The sequence below is a fragment of the Genypterus blacodes genome, unplaced genomic scaffold, assembly GCF_046128005.1.
Source record: "Genypterus blacodes isolate CSIRO-AG114 ecotype Tasmania unplaced genomic scaffold, CSIRO-AGI_Gbla_v1 ptg000053l_1, whole genome shotgun sequence".
Taxonomy (NCBI): Eukaryota; Metazoa; Chordata; class Actinopteri; order Ophidiiformes; family Ophidiidae; genus Genypterus; species Genypterus blacodes.
In genome coordinates this window covers 1,889,256-1,913,857 of record NW_027466865.1, presented here as the reverse complement: position 1 = coordinate 1,913,857, position 24,602 = coordinate 1,889,256, and the positions used below count along the sequence as shown (strand labels likewise).

The 24,602-nt window shown below is 44.1% G+C and overlaps 1 protein-coding gene across 1 annotated transcript; it reads left to right on the top strand.

The window, feature by feature from the left end:
- On the top strand, positions 1-24,415 carry bin3 (bridging integrator 3). Its single transcript, XM_076150780.1, has 9 exons — positions 1-133; positions 6,192-6,240; positions 6,920-6,960; positions 9,495-9,556; positions 11,060-11,196; positions 14,777-14,817; positions 19,343-19,484; positions 20,716-20,850; positions 22,924-24,415. Exons 1-9 carry the CDS (start codon positions 126-128, stop codon positions 23,068-23,070), a joined length of 762 nt encoding a protein of 253 aa, XP_076006895.1. The 5' UTR covers positions 1-125; the 3' UTR covers positions 23,071-24,415.
- The last annotated feature ends 187 nt before the right edge of the window (positions 24,416-24,602 follow it).

Genomic DNA, 24,602 nt, shown 5'->3' with positions numbered 1-24,602 from the left:
AGGAAACCAAGCGGCTCAACTTCCGACTTCCTGTTTTATGTCCGATGTTTCCTAGTCGGGAAGGGATGAGATCCACACAAGTGACTAAAACTACCCAATGAAACCGGAATATAAATTCACACAAGATGAGTTGGTATGTATTTCCACTATACATTTAATTTAGCGCATTCGGTTGAACATGTAACGCGAACCACTGCGGTAATAACCATGTAAACACTGATGGCTTCTCGAGCGGCTCCGGCTAATTCCTGGAACCGCTACAGGGACAGAATGGAGTGTGAGCAGGAGTTCATGCATACAGCTAATTAAAGGTTTCTTAGTCTTTGAAAAGGGATATGTGAACGATTTATGTCGCTAAACTTCCACTGGCTTGTTTATTTTAGTGCTAATGAGACAAATAAGCAGCGAGTATTTGTCAAGGTGGAGTGTTTGATCTGTCGTAGAGTTAACTAGTTCTGCTAGTTGACCAGCTGTAACCACACTTAGACTTCGAAGCTGTTTGTGTAACTGCCGGCGATTCACCTGTTTCCCATTGTAAAGTATTAAAACGCCTGCAAAGCTAAAATGACGAAGATACAGAATGACAGCCTTAATGTGTTCAGGAATCGTATGTAGTTAGGAGCTAATATTAGCATTTGACATGCAACTGGTTAGGAGTTTGGTTTGCTGCTCTCGCGATAACAAGTTAATGCGAAGTAGCTTCGTTTCCTCTGGTGTGTTGAGTAGACTCTGAATAATAAACTATTTGTTCTATTAATCATACATTTTCTCTATAACACGTAATACATTGGTGACCAGTTTCATATCACTTATACTTATTTCTTCCTGTGCTTGACTCTCTTCTCAGTCAACTTTATTCAAATCAACCAATATTTTCATTCCACGTCCCAGTCAGAGCTTGCTGGCCAAAGTCCAAGATCTCTCCAAATCCAGAGATATAATTTGGGAAAAAAAGACGAATGCACTTATTATTCCTCTCCCAGTTCACCAGTACAAAGTGGTCTGCGGTTTCTTTCAGTTGAACTGTGGTATAGTTTGTACCACAAGTGCGTAAGGAGGCTCGCTTGTATTGCATCCATGAATATCAGAAGGTTATCATGGGAAAATGATAAATGTATGTGCATCCAATCTTAGAGCCAGATGGAGGAAAACATGAACAACGAAACCCCGTCTTCCAATAGATCTACACCAGAACCTTGTTTCCTTGCAGTGCAGATACATTTCACACAGGTAGCATCGATTGGATCGACAATGGAATGAAGTTTGAAGGGGCAATAAAGACAAACACAAGCCCAGTCTAACAATACACAGAGATGATGAGAAATACCCTGAAGTCTCAACAGCGTTATAGGAAACGGAAAGAAACGACAGTGTAGCTCTGAGAGGACTGGAGATGCAGCAGAACAGTTGCAAATATGGAGCTGCCATTCAGAGTGAAGTAGGTTTTAGGCTATGAGTGAATTCTGCTGCCTCCTTTCGATGTGACTGACATATTGGGGGTTGAATGAGCAGTGACCTGCCCAACAAAAGTAAGCTAGCCTAGTTAGCTTGTATTTGACAGATATTGATGAACAGTTTCTGTCAGCGCTCCATAGTTTGCTGCTGCTTGGTTCTCTGGCAAGCCCCCAGTTTGCCTGGAGATCTGTGAGTACCAGAGTTGTAAATTGATCTAATATCTGTGCATGTATGTCACTGCTTGTGAGTATCTCGCATCACCTAAACATGAAAAACATCCTGCAGTGTCTCCAACGGTTTGAGGATAAATGTCAGAGGTGAATAAAACCCTGTACATGGTGTAGCATTTATTGGCTCATACCACCAAACAAATACTGTTAAATCTGCTGTGGGAGTGAAAGACCAAGAGGAGAAACGTGTGTGTCATGCCAATGTGATAATAACAAATTTGCTTGGATGAGCTTCCCTGTGCTTAGAGAACCGACTTTGTCTACATTCTACTAAGACGATGTGCAGAAAAATTGCAAGTCCTAAATGTCATAATGCCCTTTCCAATTATTCACAAATATCAGGAGATTCATCATATCAATCCGAATGTCAGTTGCTTGCTGATGTTATAATGCATAGACAGAATTGTTCATATTTGCAGTTGTTTCTCTCAATTGGCCAGAACAGTTCAAGAGGAAATGTGCAGAATCAATGAAACAATCCCCTTCAATGCATATCTGCTGCATACAGTATATATCAACTTCCTGACAACCTATGAAGTATAACGGTCAGAAAGGGCCAGTGGTCATGCAAGGAAGCCAGCGGCACTCAGTTCAGTGGGACAGTCAATAGCTGGCAGGCGACGCTTCCACCAGCACGCAGCGCCAAACACAAGGTCAAGAGTGGGGTGTACGTCCTGTGAAAAGAGCTCTTTATGGACTCTGCTGACTGATGCATTCCAGTAGGGCCTGCACATTCGCTTCTATGACGCGAGAGGTTTGACTTTGGGGTCATCGTCGGAACAATTCCACTTCCCAGCATCTTCAACCGGCCCTCTGTGCTGCACAGAGCGTCCAAGATAGGATGATGCATTATCCCCCTAATGGCATACACATTTGTAGTTCTAATGAAAAGCCATTGGTTCTTCCAGTTGATGCATAATGTGTCCTTAGTAGAGAAGACTGTCCCGTCTTTGTTCGTGCCTACGTCTTTCTGAGTGGTTATGACGTGTTCCCTATTAAAGTAAAGATCAGATAACTCTGTAATTCAGAAAGACCAATGGACCAAGCTTGCAGTTATGTCTCACAGAGACGTTTTTGATCTGTTTGGGTCTGAAAGAAGGCTATTGGCTAATATCACCAAGTTAATGTCTTCTCCTAAAAACCCACCAAAGCCTGAGAATGTGGTCTTATTTGCTTAACATTTGAATTTAGTGGGCAGTGACTCATTTATGAATCAGTGAATCTTTGGCTCTAAGTACTATAATGTGTTTGAGGACAATAATGACTGTAGATAAGATTTATCAAATTCTACGCAGAATTTATGACTTAATGTTGGGCCAATCTCAAGTTGAACTTGAGACTACATCAGTATTTGTACTGAAAACACTTTTTGGTCTTGAGCTGCTGGAGCACATCTTCTCTCCTGTGGCCTGACCTTTTCCCTCTCAGATGTCGGATCGGTGTTTGCCTGATTTTACTCAGCAGCAATTGTAAATTTGATCAACCCTGCAGAAATATCTCTGCATTGGTAGCAAAATGAGACATGATTCTAACAGTGAATACATCCTTCTACATTCTCATTCTGTCCCTCTGGTAGCATGCCACATTTTCCTTCTCCCTGCTTAGCACACTCTCACTCTGTGCATTTGCCAAAAACACGCTGTTCGCATGTGCAGTTAAAATGAGTGACCGCTTTCCTATGGCTCCTTGTAGCAGTAGCAATACTCTGTATGTATAAAACCGCAGAATCTCTGCTTTTCTCAGGGTAGCAAAGCCTTAAATACATTAATGGAAGTCTACCCTAATATCTTGTTTGTTTTGGACAGACTCTCTTGATGTGTCAAGGTTGAAACCCCAGGGTTGTCCTGGTGGATCAGTGGTGTGGGATGTTTGCCATGTAATAGCAATGTCCCCAGTCTGATTCCAATTGGGGATCTGTGTTGCACGTCACTCCCCCTCTCTCTCTCCCCACACTTCCTGTTTCTCGTTTTTTGTCCTGTCCAATAAAGGCAAAAATTGCTCAAAAAATAACAAAACTAATCCTGGGTCTCTGTCAGCCTGGCCAAAATTTTCTTCTTTTATGGAAATGGTGCTGCGTTGACCTTCCTGTTGAGAAGTGCTCAACAGGAAGGTCCAGGTTTGCTGTAAGAGTTGTGAATGCAGTCACGTTTCCTCCCCGAGTAATTCTTGGAGAACGGTGAAGTCAGTTTGTTTGAAATGCTATAATTTTTCACACCAAACAGGAGCAAACATCTAAGATTGTTACAGTGTTATGTGCACCAGTGTGGAAATGCGTTCCCCGACGCTTCTCCATTTTGGAGGTCCTGTAAAACACCAAATTCAATTTCCTTTACACACACAGATACTGTATGTGGGCAGGTTGCCTGTATTCTAGATGCCAATTTGTCTACTATGAGACATGGCTATCGTCACTGTAGCAGCAGCCTGTTTTCTCAAGTGCACGACTGAGTTAAGGTCCTTGTCAAGCAATAAATCTGATGCAAGATAAATGAGGAACCAGCAACTCCGTTTCAAAAACATTTACTTACTCAAAGTTACTAAAAATTTAAGTCACAGCTTACAAGATCCGTCATTTGTCTAGGTGTAGTTTCAGCTACTGTCCGGGCTTTTCCGTGCCTACAGAATTTGTCAGCAGCCGTCACAGTCAGGAAGCAGTTATTGGAAAGTTACAGTTGTTGCCTTGAAGACAGTGACACAATCAGGGTTGTCAGACCTGTATTGAAGCTGATGCATACTACCAATTATGACTAATTTGCACCACTTACGAAACTTCTTTGTGATTGCGTAGTTTTTCCCTGGCTGCATTGCGTACACATCCATCATTCAGTGTATGTGGGATTTGGCACGGATGAACAATGTTTGAAATGGCGAGAACATATGTCAAACACAGGGAAACTGAATCAGGCAGAGGGACAGAGGTTGAAAGTTGGCACTCAACCACTTGGACCGGACCACCGAACAAGGCATAATGGGATACTTCCCTGCCAAAGTCTAGAAACTACAAGATCACAAATGACTACTGTAGTATGCATGTATGATTTCTTCCATCCAGTATACTTACACTACTACAGTAGAATAGGTGTTACGAAAAGAGTCTCAACACGTCAAGCGCTAAACTTTCTGGTGTAATATTTGCGACGTTCCTTTGGCTCCTGCCTCAAGTTACATTCATTGAAATCCATTATGCTGCTGCTGTTGTTTTGGAAAGTTCAAACTGAAAGAATGCTTCATCAAAGCACTCGGGCTGCGTAAGCGCCCTAATGTGACGTAGTGCGTTGCATTCAGGTAAGCTGAGAAAGGTGAGTCATGAGAGATGGAGCTGAGTAATTTCACTGGGTATTTTCCATGTTAGTTGTGGCTCACCCTAATGATGACATAGTAGGTGAAACTGATTCTCATGTTTGAATGACAACTCTGGTACTAAATGGGCTTTATTAATCTAAATCTCCAATGAAAACAGGATAAGCCGGCTGGAGATGGATACAACCCGAGCAGAGCATTTACACAGAGCCAAACTAAATCAAAACGCACTGGATCGTGTGGCTCTAAACAAACGAAATCTTATTTGTTTTATTAGATTTATCTTGCTGTGGTTTGACCATGTTGAGTTTTGTGATTGAGCTGTCATCAAAAGGATCTTCCCCACACATCACTGGCATTCACTGGTTGCACAACGAGGACCTACATCACACCCTCTCTTTTCCATCTCATTAGTCTACACACCTATCTTTTGACGCAGCTGCTGCCTCACCCAGCCTGTCAGCAGCAACTGTCCATCATATAGCTTGGATTTTAGGCTATTAGTGCCACATCAATGACAATATGCAGCCATATGCAGTGATGGTAAGGCAGCGTTTGTCTGGATTCACAAAGCTTTCTGACGCTTTGGCAGCAACTTATTAAGGCACAGGCGATGTTTTGAAATGAGGACAAAAGAATGTTTTTTAACTAAGAAGGAAGAGAGATCTTTTTTCCTTTACGAAAACTATAGCAAGGATCTCTGTGTGTTTTCTTTCAAGAGTGTAGAAAAGTTTGTATTTCATTCTGAAAATTGGGCGCGAGTACTTTCTTACGCGTATTCAACCCCGTTTGCGGTTACACCAAAGCTTTTGCTGTTTTAAATTGGTCGCAGTGGTTTTTGATGGCAAGTCTCGGTCTGTACCAATTAGAGAGAACTAGACTAGTACACATAACATACATTATTACAGCATAAGACATGTCAAGGACATGAAATGGAGAGGATCACACAACCACTTCTTTCAAGTGATATCTGCCTTCAGTGGGTGCCATATGTGCGTTGGTTGATTGAAGTTAATTAACAAAGCTTTGACTTTTTGCGAGACAGTCGCAGAGATTAAATGCTCTAAGTTGATGGTGTTGAGAACTACCAAGACCTGTCCTCACCATATGGCTGATGTCCGTCTGAGCAGCTGATCCTTAAGGTCTTTCAGGTCGGGTTTTTTCATGCCTTTGTCTGTCCCCTCACTTCTTTTTGTCTCATTTCAGGATTCCCTTCAAGATTGGACAGCCAAAAAAGCAGATTGTCTCTAAAACCGTGAGTCACCAGTTCCTCTGGTTTGGGGGTTTCATCAATCAAGAAGCTTTTCAAATTAAATGGAGCCTAGTTGATTAAAAGTTAATTTTGGGCATTAAAGCAATGGTTTAAATTGTGTTCTTGTGAGGGTTAAGGTTCAGTTGTAGTTGCAGGACTTCACAAATGTATACATATTCATATTGGTACACAGTATTCTGAATCATGTCCTCAGTGTGCCTCAACTGAAAGATGTACAGGATGACAATTTGTCTGAGCCATGCAAGGGGGCTGAGCTGGGTACCTTGAAGTGACAATGAGTGGGTGTTCTGCTCGCTGAAGAAAACCACTTCCACTGTAATGGGCCTGTGGCCCAGCAGGCTCTGTAAGACTGGGCTCCCAGCTTCCTGTACCATCCCAGATAAAAAAAGAGGGAGTGGGTTAGAGGCAGCCCAGTTTCACATGACAAAGTGTCAACTACCTCCCTTGTTGTTTTGGCCAATGTTTTTAAATCCATAAGCCCACAGAACCACAAAACAGGAACCTTTGCTACCTCCATAACCAGTGTTTAGCATGTTTTAGAGACATGCTTAAGAAAGCTCTGTGATTATCATGTTGGCTTATGTTATTGACCATTAATTTCAAAGAAAACATTCCAATTACAATCTTGAATGTTTCATATGCTATTTTCTTTCTTCTTTAGGTTGAAAGAGACTTCGAGCGAGAATATGACAAGCTCCAAAAGTAAGTTTGCATTTTCATCATATGGCCACAGAAACGACTCTCAAGTAGATGAAGAAAAAAGACGTAGTCATATTTGTAATTGTGGTTTTAAGTTGATGTGTGTGCGCGCTTTTTCTCTTGCAACAACACAAACATGAGATTTCATTTCCATGTAACTGTGAAATGATAACATCTTGACAGGTATTGTTTAACAAGGCAACTTTGAGTTTAGTATTTAGTTTCTTATCACTTTCCGTGGGGAAAAGAAATGAGATAAGTGTTGAAAGATCCAAGACCTGAATTCTCACTACAACTGGGCCTTCTCCTACAAGGAGGCTGAGGTTAACAAGACTCCCTGAGGGCCTTGGAGACTGTGTGGGAGCACCGCTCTCGCGTTTTGTTGCCTAGATGGGCCCAGTATCAGAGAGGTGTGGCACCAGTAGATCTTATACGTGAGTCAGAGGTCCAGGCATGTACAGACATTTAGATTTTCCGTTGAGATCGGAATCATATCAGTCATAGTTCATCTAAAGGCCTGAATATTATTGTAGAATTGTGTTGTGTTGTGTTTGTAGGGTCAGCCTGATCCTGGGTTATTAATTTTTTTTTTCATGTTTACATTGATTCAACTGACTTGCTGGCATGTGAAAGGTTCACCAGCACTGCCAAACCCACTGAGACTCAACACCAACCTTTGTAACTCTTGGCTCAATATTTTTGCTGGTTATAAAATCATATCCAGTAAGCAAGTGATCACTACTTAACCAAAAGACACTCATCAAAGAAACTGGTGCAGAGTTGTCGTGGGCTTTCTGGCTCCTAGTGGACAAAAGTGTTCATTGCAGGATTAGTACTGGTTTAAAAAACACTGTGCTGTTGTCTCATTTTACTTTTTGATACTGGTAGGGGTTTAGAAAGAATTCATCTGAATGTGCATCTTATAAAATGATGGCTTTTTGTGTGTAAATGACGTGTGAATGTGATGTATCTAACGCGGTGGAGTGTGTCCAGTTGTCAGTACACGATGGGGCGGGTTAATTGTGACTGCACAGGCACAACATGGGGGCACCAGGAGCAAGGAGCAGCAGCTGTTCAGCTCGGCCGCTCTATTAGCACCTTTTGGAAAGAGACTCCAGGCTCACCTGGCACTCATCCAGACTGGCTCCCTCAATGTCAGTGTTGAAAGCGTAGGGAAGATGCAGCCGCATTGTGCAACACATTTAAATGTGGGAGTTACTGTTTGGAACCTTGGTTGTGAGTCAGTTTCACATGCACAAACACGCACTGTAAGAGCACATCGTGAGAGCACAGGATTTGGTCTCAGAGCATGTTAGTTTGTTTACATAGTGAGATGCTTTCACCCACGATGTTGCAACAGTTGCATCTCCGTGGCTGGCACCATTTTGGCTCGTCCTTGTTCCTCTGTTTTGATGACCACTTCTCTGCGGTTCGATATCGAAGGACACAAAACCGTATGAAAGGAAGTTTAAACTAGTGGGCATTATACAGTTATTTCCACAACCTACTTACTGATGACTAACTTGCCCTGTCAGCCACTATTTTGTGAGATGTTTTAGTTACAAGCCTTTATTTAATTTTCAGATCTTATGACCTTGTGCCAACTGCTCACTTGTTCTTCACTTCAGAAAGGCATCCAGGACAAAGTCTATATTCTGCGATTAAGTGGCCGTGCACTTGTTTTTGAACGCTCTCTTTTTTTTCACTCCTGATCTGACATTATGGTTTACAGCCTCTTCGTGCAGCCATTCCAAATACAGAAGTTTAAAGATTGGACATCTGCAGATGTGTCAATAAATCCGCAGAGAAAGATTGTGGGATTCATTCATTATGTGCACAGAAATATCGATCCTGTTCTTGGAGAAATTCCAAATTGATTTTAAGCTCAGACTTGTGGTCAGTGGTTATTGTACCCACATAGAAAACCTATGGTGCAACACAACTGCGTCCTCCTCAGTTAATACAATTTGTCACTTCAAAAAATGGAAATGGAACCTCTCCAATTTCCCTTTTTCATCAAACCAGTCGAAGCGATATGACAGCGGTCTCAGGGGAGTTCCTAAACCCCTCGTTTGCCTTAATTGATATAATGAATGGCATGTGTTTCAGCCTCCGTAGTCTGGTAATTGCCATTTTTAACACCCATCATTGGAATGGGTGCTGTGGAATGATTGAAGACATTAATGCTTTTGAGCGCAAATGTAGTTCACAGTAACACACAGTTTCCCTGTGTTCTTAATTAGCTAACGGATGTTATAATAACATTTCATGTGGAATCAATGATATGTGTAATTCCATCTAGCAACCATGTCTTTTTTTACACTCATTTCCTTTTGTAGGTTTATTTGCTGCTTTCTCTTTTGGTTTTGTTTTTGTACTTGTCAATTATATCTTTGAGTCTGTGAACGCCATGGATTATGTGTAGAGATTGTTATTTTTATACTTAAAGGTTGCACTTCCTATTTTCCCTGCAATAGTTATCCAGAATGAAGCAGACTAGAAGCTCACTGACGGTTGTTCCCTCTCTCGTCTCACAGGTTGGAGGATCAGACGAAAAAGCTTCACAAGGACATGAAGAAAAGCACGGAGGCCGATTTAGGTGCGTCTCCCCCCGGCCTGTGCATTACATCCCGGTGTGCCATTGATCTCCGCTTGTTTACTAAAGCTGTAATACTTGACAATACTCGCTGCTCGACAGGTATTTCAGGATCAGAACGAATGGCACATACTGCGTGTTTTGGTTATTTATGGCCATCTTCTCTTTGTTGCCTTGAATGACGCTACAAATAAGGCAGGAGAGGCCTTCATCTTATTGTCACTTTGTTTGGTTTCTCTGAATGGTTCTAATGTTGCTGTTTTTACGTACGCTCACGTGACAAAAACACTTGTTCTACTCTTTTAATTTTTGCTCGCTGACGATGTCGTTGTCCACTTCTGAAGTACAGAAGCAGTAGTCACGGCCTGTGGTAGGTAGTGACTTGCGGAGGTGGGCGGCGAGGGCACCGCGGGGGTGTGAGAGGCTTCTTCATTTCCTCTGCTTTGTGCCTTGGAATATGGATGTCTGCATCATCAAAGTGTCGTAGCTGTCAGACCCTCATTATTGTTAATGGATACCATCTGTTGCACAGGTCTGTCTCCAGCAAACACGACCAAACAAAGAACGCGGACCCCACTCCCGGTGTCAGCACCGCACGCACAACACAGCTTCCCCGTATCGGCCATCATTTTTCAAAACAAGGGCGGGGATATACAGGGGCTCCACTCATCTCACTGGCAATTAGGTAGTGAGCAATGGTGGCTTAATGGCTGCTATGGTCCACATTGTTCAATTTTGCTAAATCATGTAACACAAAGACGGTGAGACAAGGATAAGTGTGGTTTTCATCCCGAGAGGTCATCTTCTTTCAGACTCTATTGTCCACATTTTGCAGGCGAACGCCACCCTTGGCTCACCTTTTATTTTTCAAGACCAAATAATAATGTATTTTTCAGTTATATCATACAAGGTCAAATCAAGCAATTTGTTCCGTGTCAAATGGATAGAAATGCAAAAAAAAAGCAGTTAATTGATTGGTTGAAAATGGGTCTTGAGCCTCCCATGGGGGTGTGAAAAACACCAAGGAGTCTTGATGGAGCCCATTTTCACCACATCTTCTCCTGACAGCTTGTGTCTCATCAGTGCGGCTCCTTTATTTTGACAGTGAAGCCATAATCTGATGTGTGCTTTGTGCCCGAGACAAAGTGGCAGGAGTGCAGATTAACAGTTATTGGTGCTGTCAGGGTAGAAACATTTGCACAGATTGTTGGTGCACTGGTGAATATTCATTGCGGCAGCCTGCCCCACCACCCCCTCAGAGTTTTTTCACAATTTGGGGCAATGCGCAGCCGGCGTTCTACTTTTACTCTTTACTCCTGTTCCAAAAAGATCACTTTTAAAAAGCCTGCCACAAAAATAAAAATGCTCAAAGCCTGCGTTTGATCACAGTTGTTCTTGTCTGTGTCAATATATGAGTCATACAATACACCTTTTTGTCTTTGTGTTTACTTATCTTTCACTATGTTGTAGCAGTGCGGTTCTAACAATATCCTCTGTGTTTCTCAGCCATGTCCAAGGCGGCGGTGAAGATCTCTGCCGACCTGCTGAGTAATCCTCTCTGCGAGCAGGACCAGGCATTCCTGGAGTCCATGATGGCTTTAGAAACAGCCATGAAACGGATGGACACCTTCAACGTGGAGAAGGTCAGGCCCCTTGTCATAATCTGTCTCACTTTCACATTTTAGTATCTCCCTCATTGTTTTGCTATCTTTTTCAGATTTTTTTCTTTGGCTTTTGCGGATGGTATTTGACTTAGTATCTTGGGAAATGTTTGTTTACACACATACCAAGGAGAAAACTAGAGTGTTTGTTGAAAATTCATGTTTTCATATTTGACAATATTGGGCAGTCTGTGGACTAAAAGCTTTCCTTATGTCTTTCCTTCTGCTGTATTTAAAAGCATCTGTGGCATCATCCTCTATAAGCTCAAGCAACTGGTTATCAGCTGTGAAAAGTGATGCATTGGTGACTCACTGGTATCTCCAATAACTCATACAATGGAAAGGGCTTTTCCAAACAGGGAAATATCCTCCTCTCCAATATACAGAGAGGCAACACCCAAAAATCTTCAGACAGAAAGCCTAGTTTGGCTATTTGCTGTTCTCTTTCTGTGCGTTAAACGGACAGTATGGCATATCGCAAGCAGATTCTAAACCAATTCTGTCATGACTGACGCGACACACCGCTTGTCCAGTTTGAACCAATGACGTAACGTGATCAAACTGTATTTCAAAGTAATGGCTCAAACCGGTTCTGGGAGTATTTCAGGTGACGCAAAGCCACTTCTTGTTCAGAACAATGCAGTCAATTCTACCCCCGATCTGCTACGGTTGTGCTTTGTGAAGCGCTCTCTCTTTGAGTTATAAGGCCTCCTCAGAATATAACACGAATGCTGTGTGTACCTCAGCTTTCTGATTATAGTCATCGCCACAGGAAGTTTTGATGTGAATCACAGTGGCATGGCATGTGTGCATCCTACAGGCATTACGTTGTGAAAGGTAGACTTTTAAAGAGGGAAAAATACAGGTACACAGGAGATCACACTGAGGCATATTACAATTGACTTTTTTTTCTCTCTCTGTTTTCTTGACTCATTGCCATGCACTGGTGTGTTCTGGGCTTTTCATATTTGTTGCCTAGAAATCCTTTATTTTCACATTTTTCTGTGCCATAGAAGTATTTCACAACTGATTTTTTTTACACACTACATTTTCTTATTTCTTCTCATTTTATGGATTTAGCCGTTAAAAAAATATTTACCCGGATTTCAGCCTTTCGCTACTTCCCTAACTATATATTCCAGCTGTTTTTTAAAGCAACTATTGCAGTGTGTTTTTTATTTTCATAGTGTGGTTTTGTTCACGGCTCAGCAAATTTTTTCAGGAGACATTTTCAGTGACTAGACAATGTAGAATGCAGGGTTGGACTGAGGTTTGCTGACCCCGGGATGCATACTACGGTCGAGGTTACGGCTTGGTCGAGCTCACAGAAGAGCATTCCTGCCTGTTTAGGTGTTATCAAGATAGGGTCACTTCTACAATGTTCTGATTTTATAGAATATTCATAGAAGATTCATATTATTTGTTTTTTTTACATTTTTACTGTATTTTGAATGTGGAACTAGGAAAAAGGTGCAAAGTCCCTCTGCTTACCCAAGCCCCTTTCCTCCTTGACTGTTTATAAAGGTCATCTCTGTCAAAACCTAGGGGTGTCTGGTCATCATTGGCTCCTGATTTGACAACTTTTCTGCTCGGTGTTCTCGCACAGCCATGATGTCTTTATATCTCATGGCAGCGGAGCATTTACTGCTGCCTTCTGGGGTGATGGGGTGTTGGACATTGATTCAGGCAGGCACTTTGAATCACTGTGCACTTCCTCACAGGTGGAGGACAAGTGTCATCATCCATATTGATATGTGCCTTTGTAACACACATTCATCCACAGTGGATTTTGACAACAAGGTCCCACCATTTTGTCTTTGCACCTCTTTTTCAGTCCAGCTAAATCTGTATTGGCTTAAAGCAATGCCCAGTTCCTGGTGTGGGCAGGGCTTCCATGCTTTTGAAAAATGGCTGAAAGTGAGCTAAAAGCAAAGCACTTCCAGTGAACACTTCTTGCTCAGTCTGCTATCTGGAATATCACCTCAGGTTTCTTCAGCGTTACAAATCTAGCAGAGAACAGAACTATTCCAGTTTCTCCCTTCAAGCTGACTGTTGATTCTGACGGCACCAACAGCAAATTCTATTGCTCCAGTAAAACAGACACAAAAGCATCCACCCTTTGCTCTTCTCCGCGTTGAGACAAGGATGTTCTGCCTCAGGGTCCACAAGTGAGAGAGCCAGAAGATAAAACGTGCAACGATAATGAAGGCAGCAGTGGCCCAGGTCTGTGTGTTTATTTCTGGGGCTGAGGAGGGCACGCAGCCCCGCCGGCACACTGCTGCTGAAGCTGAGCCCCAGTGTAGATGGCGGCAGCGAAGTAGAGGATGCTCCGTTTGGAGGGATATTGATTTCCTCTGCGATCTGTGTGTATTTTTGGGAGGCCTGTGTGCCGGAATGGCCTCTGCCCCGTGACTCACTGATGGAGACTGCTGCTTGAGCGCCGGCCTCCGGCTGTGCTGGGCCTCTGAGGAATAGCTCTACCCCCCCTCTCTGTGGGAAGGGGCAGAGGGTAGAGGGCACCAGCATGCTTAAGCAAATCTGCTGCTGTTGTTCTCCCTGCTCGCTGCATGCTCTCACCTTAGAAGCAGCAGCGCAGCAGCTGAAGTCGGGGAGGGAGGAGGGGATGTTGGTGTGAATATGTAAAACAAAGAAAATGTGAATTCCCATGTACTTATTTGTTACTGGTTCTCTGTTTTCCCTCAAACCACAATCAACCATTTTGTACTTGGAAATGTGCCTGCGTGAAGCAGCGAGTGTTGGTGTATGTTCTCATAGATGGTCAGGGCATTTTAACAAAGCACAGCTGCGATCTCGCTTCCTTGTTGTTGTGTGATTGACTGTCCTTCCAATAGCAAGTGAACATATGATTACTGGAGCTGCTCACTGTTCTCATGCAGCTGTCGTGTCTCCTTCAGTCGTCTTAGCGTTGCTCTCCACTTGAGTCATTTGTCAGGTTAACTTCTGTCATGTTTACAGACGGAGTCACACAGTCGTTTTGAATCTGCTATGTAAATGACACTGGGAACTTTATTAATTGTGCACCAACTTCTGTCGATGAGACTTTGGTGCTGGGGGTCTGGAGATGACATGTTCATTTACTTCCATTTAACACTCCCCCCTCTCCCCCCTCCCCTCCCCTGTCGACTCTGGCAACCAGAAGGAAAACTCAGGAAAATATAAACTGTTATTGTTAAAATGTTTGTTTGCAAAGAACTTTCATCTTGTAAAGCAACCCACCCTCCACAGGATTTAAAATCAGTTGGGCTTTGCTTTCATGTCCGTCCCCAGACAGTTCCATCCTTTTGTATCGCAAGCTGAATGAATATTCAAGGGTTTCTCCTCGGGGTTTCTTTACAATGAAAGAGTCAACGTCATGAAAGTTCTTCTGCAAGCCCCCCCCCCCCCTCCTCTCACCTCTTCTTGCATGCTTTGATTGATATATGCACAGTTTGTTTATGGTTGTGGGGTAACATTATTTAGCTGCTAATCACAGAGCTGTCTAAGCTATTTTGTTTAACATAAAACTTCATGGAACTCAATTTAACGTTTAATTCTGTTACAGGTCAACCAGATCCAGAAGACTGTAATTGACCCTCTGAAAAAGTAAGTGTCCTCATCGTGTTCTCCAGTTCTTCATGTTTAGATATCTCTGTTTATATCAGACCAGCTTTACATTGTTGCTCCTAATTTGAAACAGGAGTTTGCAGGACTTTTGTAACGTAAGCATTCTGATGCAGAGTTCCCCACTGTGGATCGCTGGGAAGGTTAAGTCCACCGCCACAAAACATTTATATAATTTTGACCCAACTCTGCTCCACACAGTGGGGTGTTGGAAAGTACAACTGTAGTGCAGCAGTACAGGAAGACCTGCTGTGTAGTAATACAGATTGTAAAACGCTACCCTATGGACTGAACAGTGCTGCTGTGGCGGTAGTGTGTCTGGAAGAAAGTTTATTTGGTTTTCATTCCTTATACTCGCCCCCATTTGAGCAGGCAGTGAGTACTATTCCATTCCTTGGGCTTCAGCTTTTCAAACACACACACATGTACAGAGAAAGCAGAGGTTCTGAAGGGAGTGGTCGGACAATCCCACCCGTCTTCCGGCGGGCTTGTTAAGGTTTTGCTTCCTCCTCCTGGCTCCTCCCAGGAGGCCACCGTTTGAACGGGCTTGTAAATGACTGAACTAACACATGTTGTGTTGGAGAGCATTGGCTCCTGTTTCAACTACAGCTTTATCTCAAACTTTGACAGTTTTCAAAATGAACGACAAGGTTTATGTCTGCCAGAGATTCTTGTGTAAAGACTTGTTTAGTTTGGGTCTGTGTGCGTGTGCTAAGCCCTTTCTTCCTCATATGCTCTGGTGGCGGAGCAATGACAGGATGGAATGGTTCTAATTTCCTCTTCCTGGTGGGCGGCAGGCGGACGTGTGGGCTGGCTCTGAATATGGCAAAGGGCCCAGCTTCCTGGGCCCAGGGCCGTGGATTGGTTGAGGAGGAGAACTGTCTCAGGACAGTGCACACTCACATGCAAACAAACCCCACATTGGACAAACAGATTAGGATTGGTGGGAGACTTTCTTAACATTGTGGCATTTTTGCCCATAAAGTTAGGCATTCACATGATGCTGAAATAGAGCAGGGGAAGGAAGTGCACAAATGACTTTGGCCAAACAAAACTGACCTCTTCGTTTACTTGTTGTTTCCGTAATAATACACAGCGTTATTGAAGCATTTACGAGTCTACTCTTAATAAAAAACAAGACACAAAGGCTGCCATACTTTAAAGCCTCCATTAAGATTCCATTAGTCCACCACTAATGAATATTACATATTGTTTATTTCTTCTCAAAATACTCTGTTGGTGATCCTGTGCCATTGTAAATAGAAGTAAAATGTTGAAAAGGAGAATGTTAATGGAAGACCTTGAATGGTTTGTGCATGTGTGTGCGTGTACCTGAGTGTGTCTGTGTGATTGTTGTTTAGAATTTTGGCAACACACTCTGTGGTAAAATGTACAGTAAACAAATCAACAGCTAACCAATAAAAGGCAGCAGCAACCCGCCCCTGTCCCTCAGGACCAGATCTGAATTTCCTCCACTCAGTGGGGTCGCTGGATGACGTCACTGTGTGTTTATGTGAGGGGAGGGGGGAGTGCGTGGGCATTGAGGCATTTGGTGAGGCATTTGTGTGTTATCTAGGCCTCCTAACCAAACCCTTTTTCTGCTCCGTTGCTCTTTTGAGTGAGACAGATGTCAAGCCTGTTTTGAGACCTCTGGCCGGGGTTGAGCTACGGCTGGAAAAGCCACCTTCACCCCGCTCAGTCAGAGGGAAAGCAGTCTCTGGAGCAGATTCCGAGGTCTGGAGCTGCTGGACTACATGACCCTAGCTTTGCAGCTAATGGATTCTTCAGTTTTTTCAGTTTTTTCAGTTGCTTAAATTTTCTCATTTTGGCTTTGGATTTCTTTATCCATGTTAGATGTTTGGACTGTTTGTCTGTTCAAGCTTATCTGGTGCATCAACTATTCCAGCCGCATGAGTTCTCAATTTCAGTCAACAAAGCAAAAGTCAAGTTGTAACAGATCAAACCCTCCTGAGACAAAGAAGGCCTGCTTGCATGGACGTCACACACACACACACACACACACACACATTCCCTTTGTTCGCTGCTCTCAAACCATTTGTACATGTCAGGTGACGATCATTCTGGATCACAGCAGGCGTATTTAACAAAACTTGCCCCGTGACGCAACTTTCTCTAACTCTGCGTCTGAGAACATGACGCATCGGAGGCTGTCATTTACACACAACAATTCACTCTCCCTTTTTTGGGTTTTGGTTTTATGTCTTTTTGTTGGTGATGGTCAAGTGGGGCAGCCAAAGTCCCAGACTGAGGGTGTCTAGGCCAAACTGGGGCTTGGCTGACGGGTCAGGCCGGTCTTTCTGTGGATTGGCAGCTGCTCGTAAACAAGCTCTCTGCTCCAGATGCTATTTCCATCCAGCCCGTTCACCACACCCTGACCTGTCACATGAACAGTGGCGTGACCTTAGCCCCACGCTCTCAACCATAATCGAGCCTCGGCCAGACTGTGAGACCACAAAAGCAAACCTAGTTGGCGGACCGGAAGTTCTCCAGCCAAGGCCAGAGACGCAGAGGGGAAACGTCCAGCGTCTGATCAGTTTCAGTCCTGCTATCATTAGAAAGAATGTACAGGACAATGGGCTTCAACCAGTGTCGCTGCTGAGTCAATGTGGTTTGTAGAAATCTAGAAACAACCGTTTTTTGAATGTAGCAGCACACATTTGTACCCCTTTGTCGAATTCTAGAACGGCCTTGACAGATTGTGAAGGATGGAAATGTTTGAAGCAGCTATTGGCTTTGTGGTTGGCCCCTTCTTATCTGTGAGTACCACAAACAAATGATCCTTCAGGGTTTACTCTCCTGAAAACACAAGTGACAGAGCAACATGCTATCACGGTAACCAAATAACAACATGTTGTTTAGTGAAGTGCGCTGGCGAGAATGCAGTCGGCGGCCTTTGTGTCATTTGAAAGCTGGTTTGCCTCTGCATTGTCATCAGCCAGTAGAATGGCGTTGAAGTGCAGTCGTGCCAAGAGGGCAGTTACATAATCCCCTGGCACTTCAGCTGTGTGCACACTGGAGCAGGAATCAGATAGTAGACTTGAGGATCGGCATCCACCCCTGCCGTAACTGGGCCAATGTGGTATTTTATAAATAGCTGTTTGAGCGTGGGCCGCGGGGCAGGGCTGAGCCGGAGCGCTGTGATGTCACTGAAATGATACAAGACCACTCCTTGCTCAACTTCCTGTCGGAAACAATCCCTGCTTGTCTCAGACTCAGGGCCCCGAGTCTCATCGCTCGCTCGCGCGCAGATGATGAAGTATTTCACAACCGGTCGGCAGCTTTTCTGCAGTTCCCTCATCTGTTGCATAGAGGAGGACGAGAGTTTGGCAGGGAGAGGAAAGTAAATCATTTATCCCACACATTGGATGGCTAATAACACAGAGAGGGCAGAGGCAGATGTAATAAACTATTATAGTAGTGAGTCATTCAGAAAAAGCCACATCTCCCTCTTTGCTACCATTGTTTTATCGCCGACTCACACGTGGACAGACACCTGCCGTAAAAATCTCCCGGCCTGTTTTTTTTGTTTTCTGCACCGTCGTCACTCATTTAAATGCGAGATAATGAATCGGCTCCAAAACACTTTCTTTTACGGTTCCTGCGCTTTGTTGTAAATTTGTTTATCTCTGCTGGGAGTTTTGATTATCGCCTCACGGCTTGTTTGCGTCGACACTCCTCTCGTAAATGCGGCACGTGGCCTTTTCAAACTAAACGACGGAGAAAGGAAGCGGAGAGAAATGCATAGACGCCACGCACGAGTGAGGATTGCAGCCCTTAACGCCACGCAACTAAAAATTTATTTAACATTTAAATTGTGTGCGTTTTTCAGCATTAAGCCAGGTTAAAATGTATTTTAGTTGGGGAATGTTTTCAGGAGGTTTTTCATATTTACTCTGTATAGTATTCCTGCTTCCCATTAAAAGCAGCCATAAAACCAACGCAACAAGTCCCAGGATGAAGCGCAGACTCCTGTTGCTAAGTTACAGATGAGTGTTTTCCTATTTTTAGTGGCGAAGACTTGGATTCTCGTCGCAAGAATATATTTTCATTTGGAATATGATAATTGTCACCAAATGAATTGTTTCATGGCATTTTGAACTACAGTAATTAGATAATAGATTAGCTGCAGCTTAATGCAGCGCTGTCCTCTGGGGTTTGAGAGCGCCTCTACAATAAAGATGTTAAGGATAAGGATTTTATTAATTCATAATGACTTTTATGAAGATGGGGATGGCACAGAATGGATGCCGACAAATTTCATAGAGCAAGGAAAGCTCTTAATAATTTCACTAAATTTGTTTCCACATAAAATTCGGTGCTCCCTTCTTTTTTTTCTTTCTTTTTTTTTTTTTTTTCTTTTTTTTTTTAAATTGTGTGTTTTCATCCCTCCATACATGTTTGGTTCCTGCTGTGGTGTCGAAGAAATACTAAAGTTGTGTGTGTGTGTGTGTGTGTGTGTTTGTGTGTGTGTGCTCCTTTGTCTCAGGTACAGCAGCGTCTTCCCGAGTCTCAACATGGCGGTGAAACGCCGGGAACAGGCGCTGCAGGACTACAAACGTTTGCAATCCAAAGTGGAGAAGTACGAAGAGAAAGAAAAGACCGGACCAGTGATGGTGAAACTACATCAGGTACTGTGTGTGTGTGTGTGTGTGTGTGTGTGTGTGTGTGTGTGTGTGTGTGTGTGTGTGTGTGTGTGTGTGTGTGTGTGTGTGTGTGTGTGTGTGTGTGTGTGTGTGTGTGTGTGTGTGTGTGTGTGTGTGTGTGTGTGTGTGTGTGTGTGTGTGTGTGTGTGTGTGTGTGGCGCGCCTGCTCTCGTGCACGTGTTGGTTGCATGCTCCCTCTATCTACAGAGGTGCAGAGTTCATTTGCTCTCACAAGTTGCGCGTAGCATAATAAGTGGAGAAAGACACAAATGCTGACTGGATATGAACAAAAATAGTTGAGCACATGCATACTGTACATGTGCGCGCTCCTTCACCCACGCAAGCTACCAGCCTCTCAAGTAGTGCCTTTTCAAAAAGCCACTGCTGCACATCTACAGGCACGTAATTGAGAATTGTAAACACACACTCTCACATAGACACACCATGAGGCCACTACAGAAGCGCACACATTCACAGATAGCGCGCTCGCTGCAGTGTTGCCTATGCGATTGCCTCTAACACATCCTCACATGGCGAGCCACCCACACACATTGAGAAAAGCACTGTCAGGGGAACAAAGCCTTGAAGGGCCCCTGCATCCCTGCCCTTTGAATCCCTCTGCACTTAAAGAGATGATCCTGACAAAACACCGGGATGCCATTTCAACCGGCATGTGTAAAAAAAGAAGGAGCCAAGGTGAATAGAGCGCAGCATAATGAAGTGCGTAAACAATATGTTGGATGTTCAATGTAGCAGCCACCCCCCCCCCCTCTCTCCCTTCCCCTTAATAAAAATTTCTCACCCTCTCACACATATTCATTGTGCATTCCATAACTCCGAGCCTTCTGCAGACTACCCAGTAATACATTCACACACACAGATCAGTGGTGCTGGAGTCCACTCACAGCCAAGTCTGCCCACATTACCTCCTCCTCCTCACTGTGGTCGTGATTACAGCCTTTTTTTCCTACTGCTTCTCCGTGGGAATTAGGCAAATATCTTTTGTGAACAATAAGAAAATGACACTATGGGTGCTATAAGTAACTAGTTTATCTTTACAAGTGTTTGTTTTCCTCATAATCAGCTTCCCTTCTTAACAGGAGAACATTTAATGTGTAGTCTGAAGTATAAGAGTGTTGAAGTTAGTGACGACGCGATGTTAGGTAATGAACGGCGGTGTGTGTCGTGTTGTTTTTTTGCTTTGCACGCCGCGCAGGCCAGAGAGGAGCTCAGGCCGGTCAGAGAAGACTTCGACGTCAAGAACAAGCAGCTACTGGAGGAGATGCCCAAGTTCTTTCACAGCCGCATCGACTACTTCCAGCCCAGCTTTGAGGCTCTCATCCGGGCACAGGTTAGTGATTTCCCCCCTGGAGACGCACGCACGGCACATACACACCCCAACCCTGAGTGGGTCGTTGCACCTTCGGAGCAGTGGATCATGTGTGTGATGGGAGGGGAGTGTGTAATCCTGGCAGCTTGTCTCCCTCCACACAGTCCTAATGTGATTAACCCCCAGTGACGGCCCACACTGCTGCGTTTAGCCCAGGAAGGCCTCGTCTGTCGTCTGCCTCCGCTGCAGTCCTGCCAGCCTCCCTGTAACCTGGAGCCCCTGCTGCTCTTAAATAAAGCAGCTGGGCGTCTCGAGCCAGCGCCGCCGTGTCCCCCCCTCCCCCATTCCAGACCAGCCCAGCCATGTCATTTCCTCTTTGGGACAGCGACTGGCACACTCCTAATTAACAAACCCGATTATCTCCGGCGTAATGACAACTACAGAGTTGTATGATGTACTTTGTGCAGACAAGTCTAACGTCGTAACATAGTAGTTCATTTAGCTAAGACACATGCGTGATCAATACACACGCGTGGGTGGCCAGTGGGCCAGCGGAGCTCATCCCCAGCCTGCTGCATGAGCTGGGTTTCGTCCTCCACTCCCTTCCCTCCCAGCCGCTGTTTGCGCTGGGCTCCCAGAGGCAGCAGCTCCGGCACAATGGCTGCCTTTGTTGTCAGCCTGCAGCTTCGCTACCATGAGCCTCATCCAGCGGCTGTCAGTGGGACACACAAGCCTGACCTGTCCACCTGTACAGATGTTGATGAATTGAGACATTGTCTTCGCTAAAACATTCTTGCAGTTTATGCGTTCTCTCCCGCGTGTGTGTATTTCTTCAAAACACCCCAAAAAACAAATCTTTGTGCTTTTCTTTGTCTCCTGAAGCGTCGGTCTCATTGAATGATAGAAGAGATACAGATAGAAGAGGCTATGATGCATAGGCTTTAACTTTAATTGTTGCAGCACGGTGAGTAAACTAAGCTGTGATGTGGTCTTTCTCTGTGTAAATATTAGGCAGACTGGACCGTTGAAGGCCCCGACAGAGGTCAGGCACCGGCTTACCCACACACTCCTCTTTGTGCAGTAGGTGGTCACAGGCCGGGCTTCTTCCCTGCGGTGGCCAGACTAATTGTAATAGCAGAGTGTCTTTGCTTCAGGGGGCATCCAGACACTGATCTGGTGCACGTAATCATCACTGGTCGTACGGACATTTCCGATGGCTCTTTCAACGAGCCACTTTGAGGGGAAAAAAAATATCCGCTTTACCCCCACAAACAGCAGTAACCCAGTACTTAGGGCCCACTCATGTGGTTTAGGTGGCAAATATTGGTATAAACATACAAAAGGCTGTCAGACTCTTACCAAAAGGCTCCTGGTAGGTGAGTTAGAAACTTTTTCCATTCGGCAGACAAGGTCAAATCTACAAATCTGATATCTAAACCAGATGCGCAACTCTTTTTCTGTAAGTTCATCGGGGCCTGGGTGAATCAGCGAGTGATTGTTCAGCGAACACTTGGCTTGTCACGCCGTTTCATCCTACACTAAGACACACATGCGGCTACAAATCAGCCTCTGATGCCATCTTAAGAGAATGATATCGTATGCATTGTTGCATAAATAAATATTGAAATGTGTGTGTGTGGGTTTCATGGGGTTTGTATTTCCCAGTACTTTCATTCTCTGCCTACTCTTCTGGAGTCTTGTAATGTGATTAAAGTCTATTAATCATCAAAGCAACTCTCCGGGGAGCCTGACTCAGGAACTAAGGGGAAGAAGCAGGGGTGGGAAGTGTCAAGAAAGCTTTCGGTGAACACTCTCATCTCTTGTTCAGATTGGGAGAGAAAGGCAGGGTCACTACCCGCTGAAGGTCTGGGTTTTGGGGGGGGGGGGGGGGGGGCTTTGTCGGAGGTGTTTGATATCTTTTCATCGAGGTTGAAGACTTACGAGACCAGCAGAGCCAGACTGGTGTTAAGTAAAGGGCCAAGTTAGGTTTTGTGAGTGAAATGGGTGAGAATTTAGAGAGCCAACTGTCCATTCTGTAGCATTTCATCTTACCACCACTCTTAAAGTTGTTGTTTTTCACTTCCTGTCCCTCAGGTGGTGTATTTCACCGAAATGTACAAGATCTTCGACGAGTTAACAGACCAGATCGACCAGGCAGGGCTGACGGACGAGCAGAGGGAGAGGGAGACGGAGGCCAAGCTCAGCGAGTTGCGTGCTCTGTCCATTGTCGCCGATGACTGAGAGGGGGGAAAGCCAAAAAAAAAAAAAAAACGGGAAGGGCTCCTGTCACGCCTCGCTGCACCGTTTGCACCCGTTCATGCTCGTCCACCGTTCAAAAGGACTGAATTGGCCTTAACCTGATTATCAGTTTGTCTCCTCGCACCTCCGTTGCCCTTCTTGCAACTCTCTCCCCCCTCTCTCTCTCTTGTGATTTTATTATTTATTTTGATTCCTTCTACATAAACTCAGCAGATCAGAGCTGAAATGCCACATTAACTAAGCCATCAGCCAAGTGCAACATTATAAGCCAATATGTCGTCTTTTTTTTTCTTTCCCCAGTAAAGAATGAATCGGTTCCTCTCCAAACTAATTAACAGGGTTACACTTCTTGGTTTCAGAACTGTCTAAGCATTTTGTTTCTAAAGTAGGCGCCGCAAATTGTTCTTGGTCGTCAATATGTCACATGATGCGTTACCGGCAAACTGAAGTGGGTTTATCAGGAACAACTTTTTTAATTACAAACACTATTTCTGTCCTGTTGTGGTTATCAGTCACCTCTTTGCCATGATGTGTGAGGGCTTCTTCTTTTTTTTTTTGTTACTGAGGTTTAACAGGATGAACATTGTAAACCCACATCGTCCTGCATCTGGATCTAATCGAAACATGAACCTCGTCTGTAGCGTGACCGTGTCTTCGGTGCAGCAGCGCGCAAAGGTCTAACAGTCCAGCCTGCAGACAAATGAGTGAGGGTGATGCTGAGCTGGAGCCGCCGCCCCAAAATCAAGGCTCTCGCGCCATCTAGTGGAGAATACGCGTCACTTACTCGAGACCCCGACCGTTCTTTTGTTCTATTGTTTCAGTCGTTTCTCAGAGTAGAACTTCTCGTATAGCGTTCGCTCTCTTCAGGAAGTTTCCTCTGCAGACAAACGGAATAAGCCAGACAAGCCAGATGTGTTTGGTTTCGTCTCTTGGACCAAATCTTGCCGTCATTCCGCTCTTTTGTTCCCCCCCTACGAGCAAGTTCTGCCTCAGCGTGTTCAAATTAATGCATCGAAATATGAACTGTATGCCTACGTTCTTAACTGTCATACACAACACATTATTGTAATAATGACATCACTGAAGGAAATGACCTGTGAATGCTGCTTGTTTTGCAAAGCACCGAGATTGTCTGTTTTACTTTTGTATTAATGAAGGTTGAAGTTGTAGTGGCTTGACTTTTAACATAAATGTGTGAAAACTTAAACATTAGTGTGGGTTAATTTAGGTTTTTTTTTATTTAAATGTCTTAATGCCGCAGTCTAAATGGACATATTGCATTATTTTCTATGTTTAATCATGAAATAAATTATGAAAATAGTAAACGTGTATCCTTGTCTGCCAATTATTGTTTTAGACATTAAATCACTGTTGAAAACATAGTGAAATGTAAATGGCTCACCGTGTGTTTTGCTCTAACTGGATTAACACGGTGGCTGAGAAGTCAAAGGGTTTTAATGGGGAGGAAATGATGCGCTCTGTTTAAAAGCCACATAAGTTAAAGAGAAAATTGG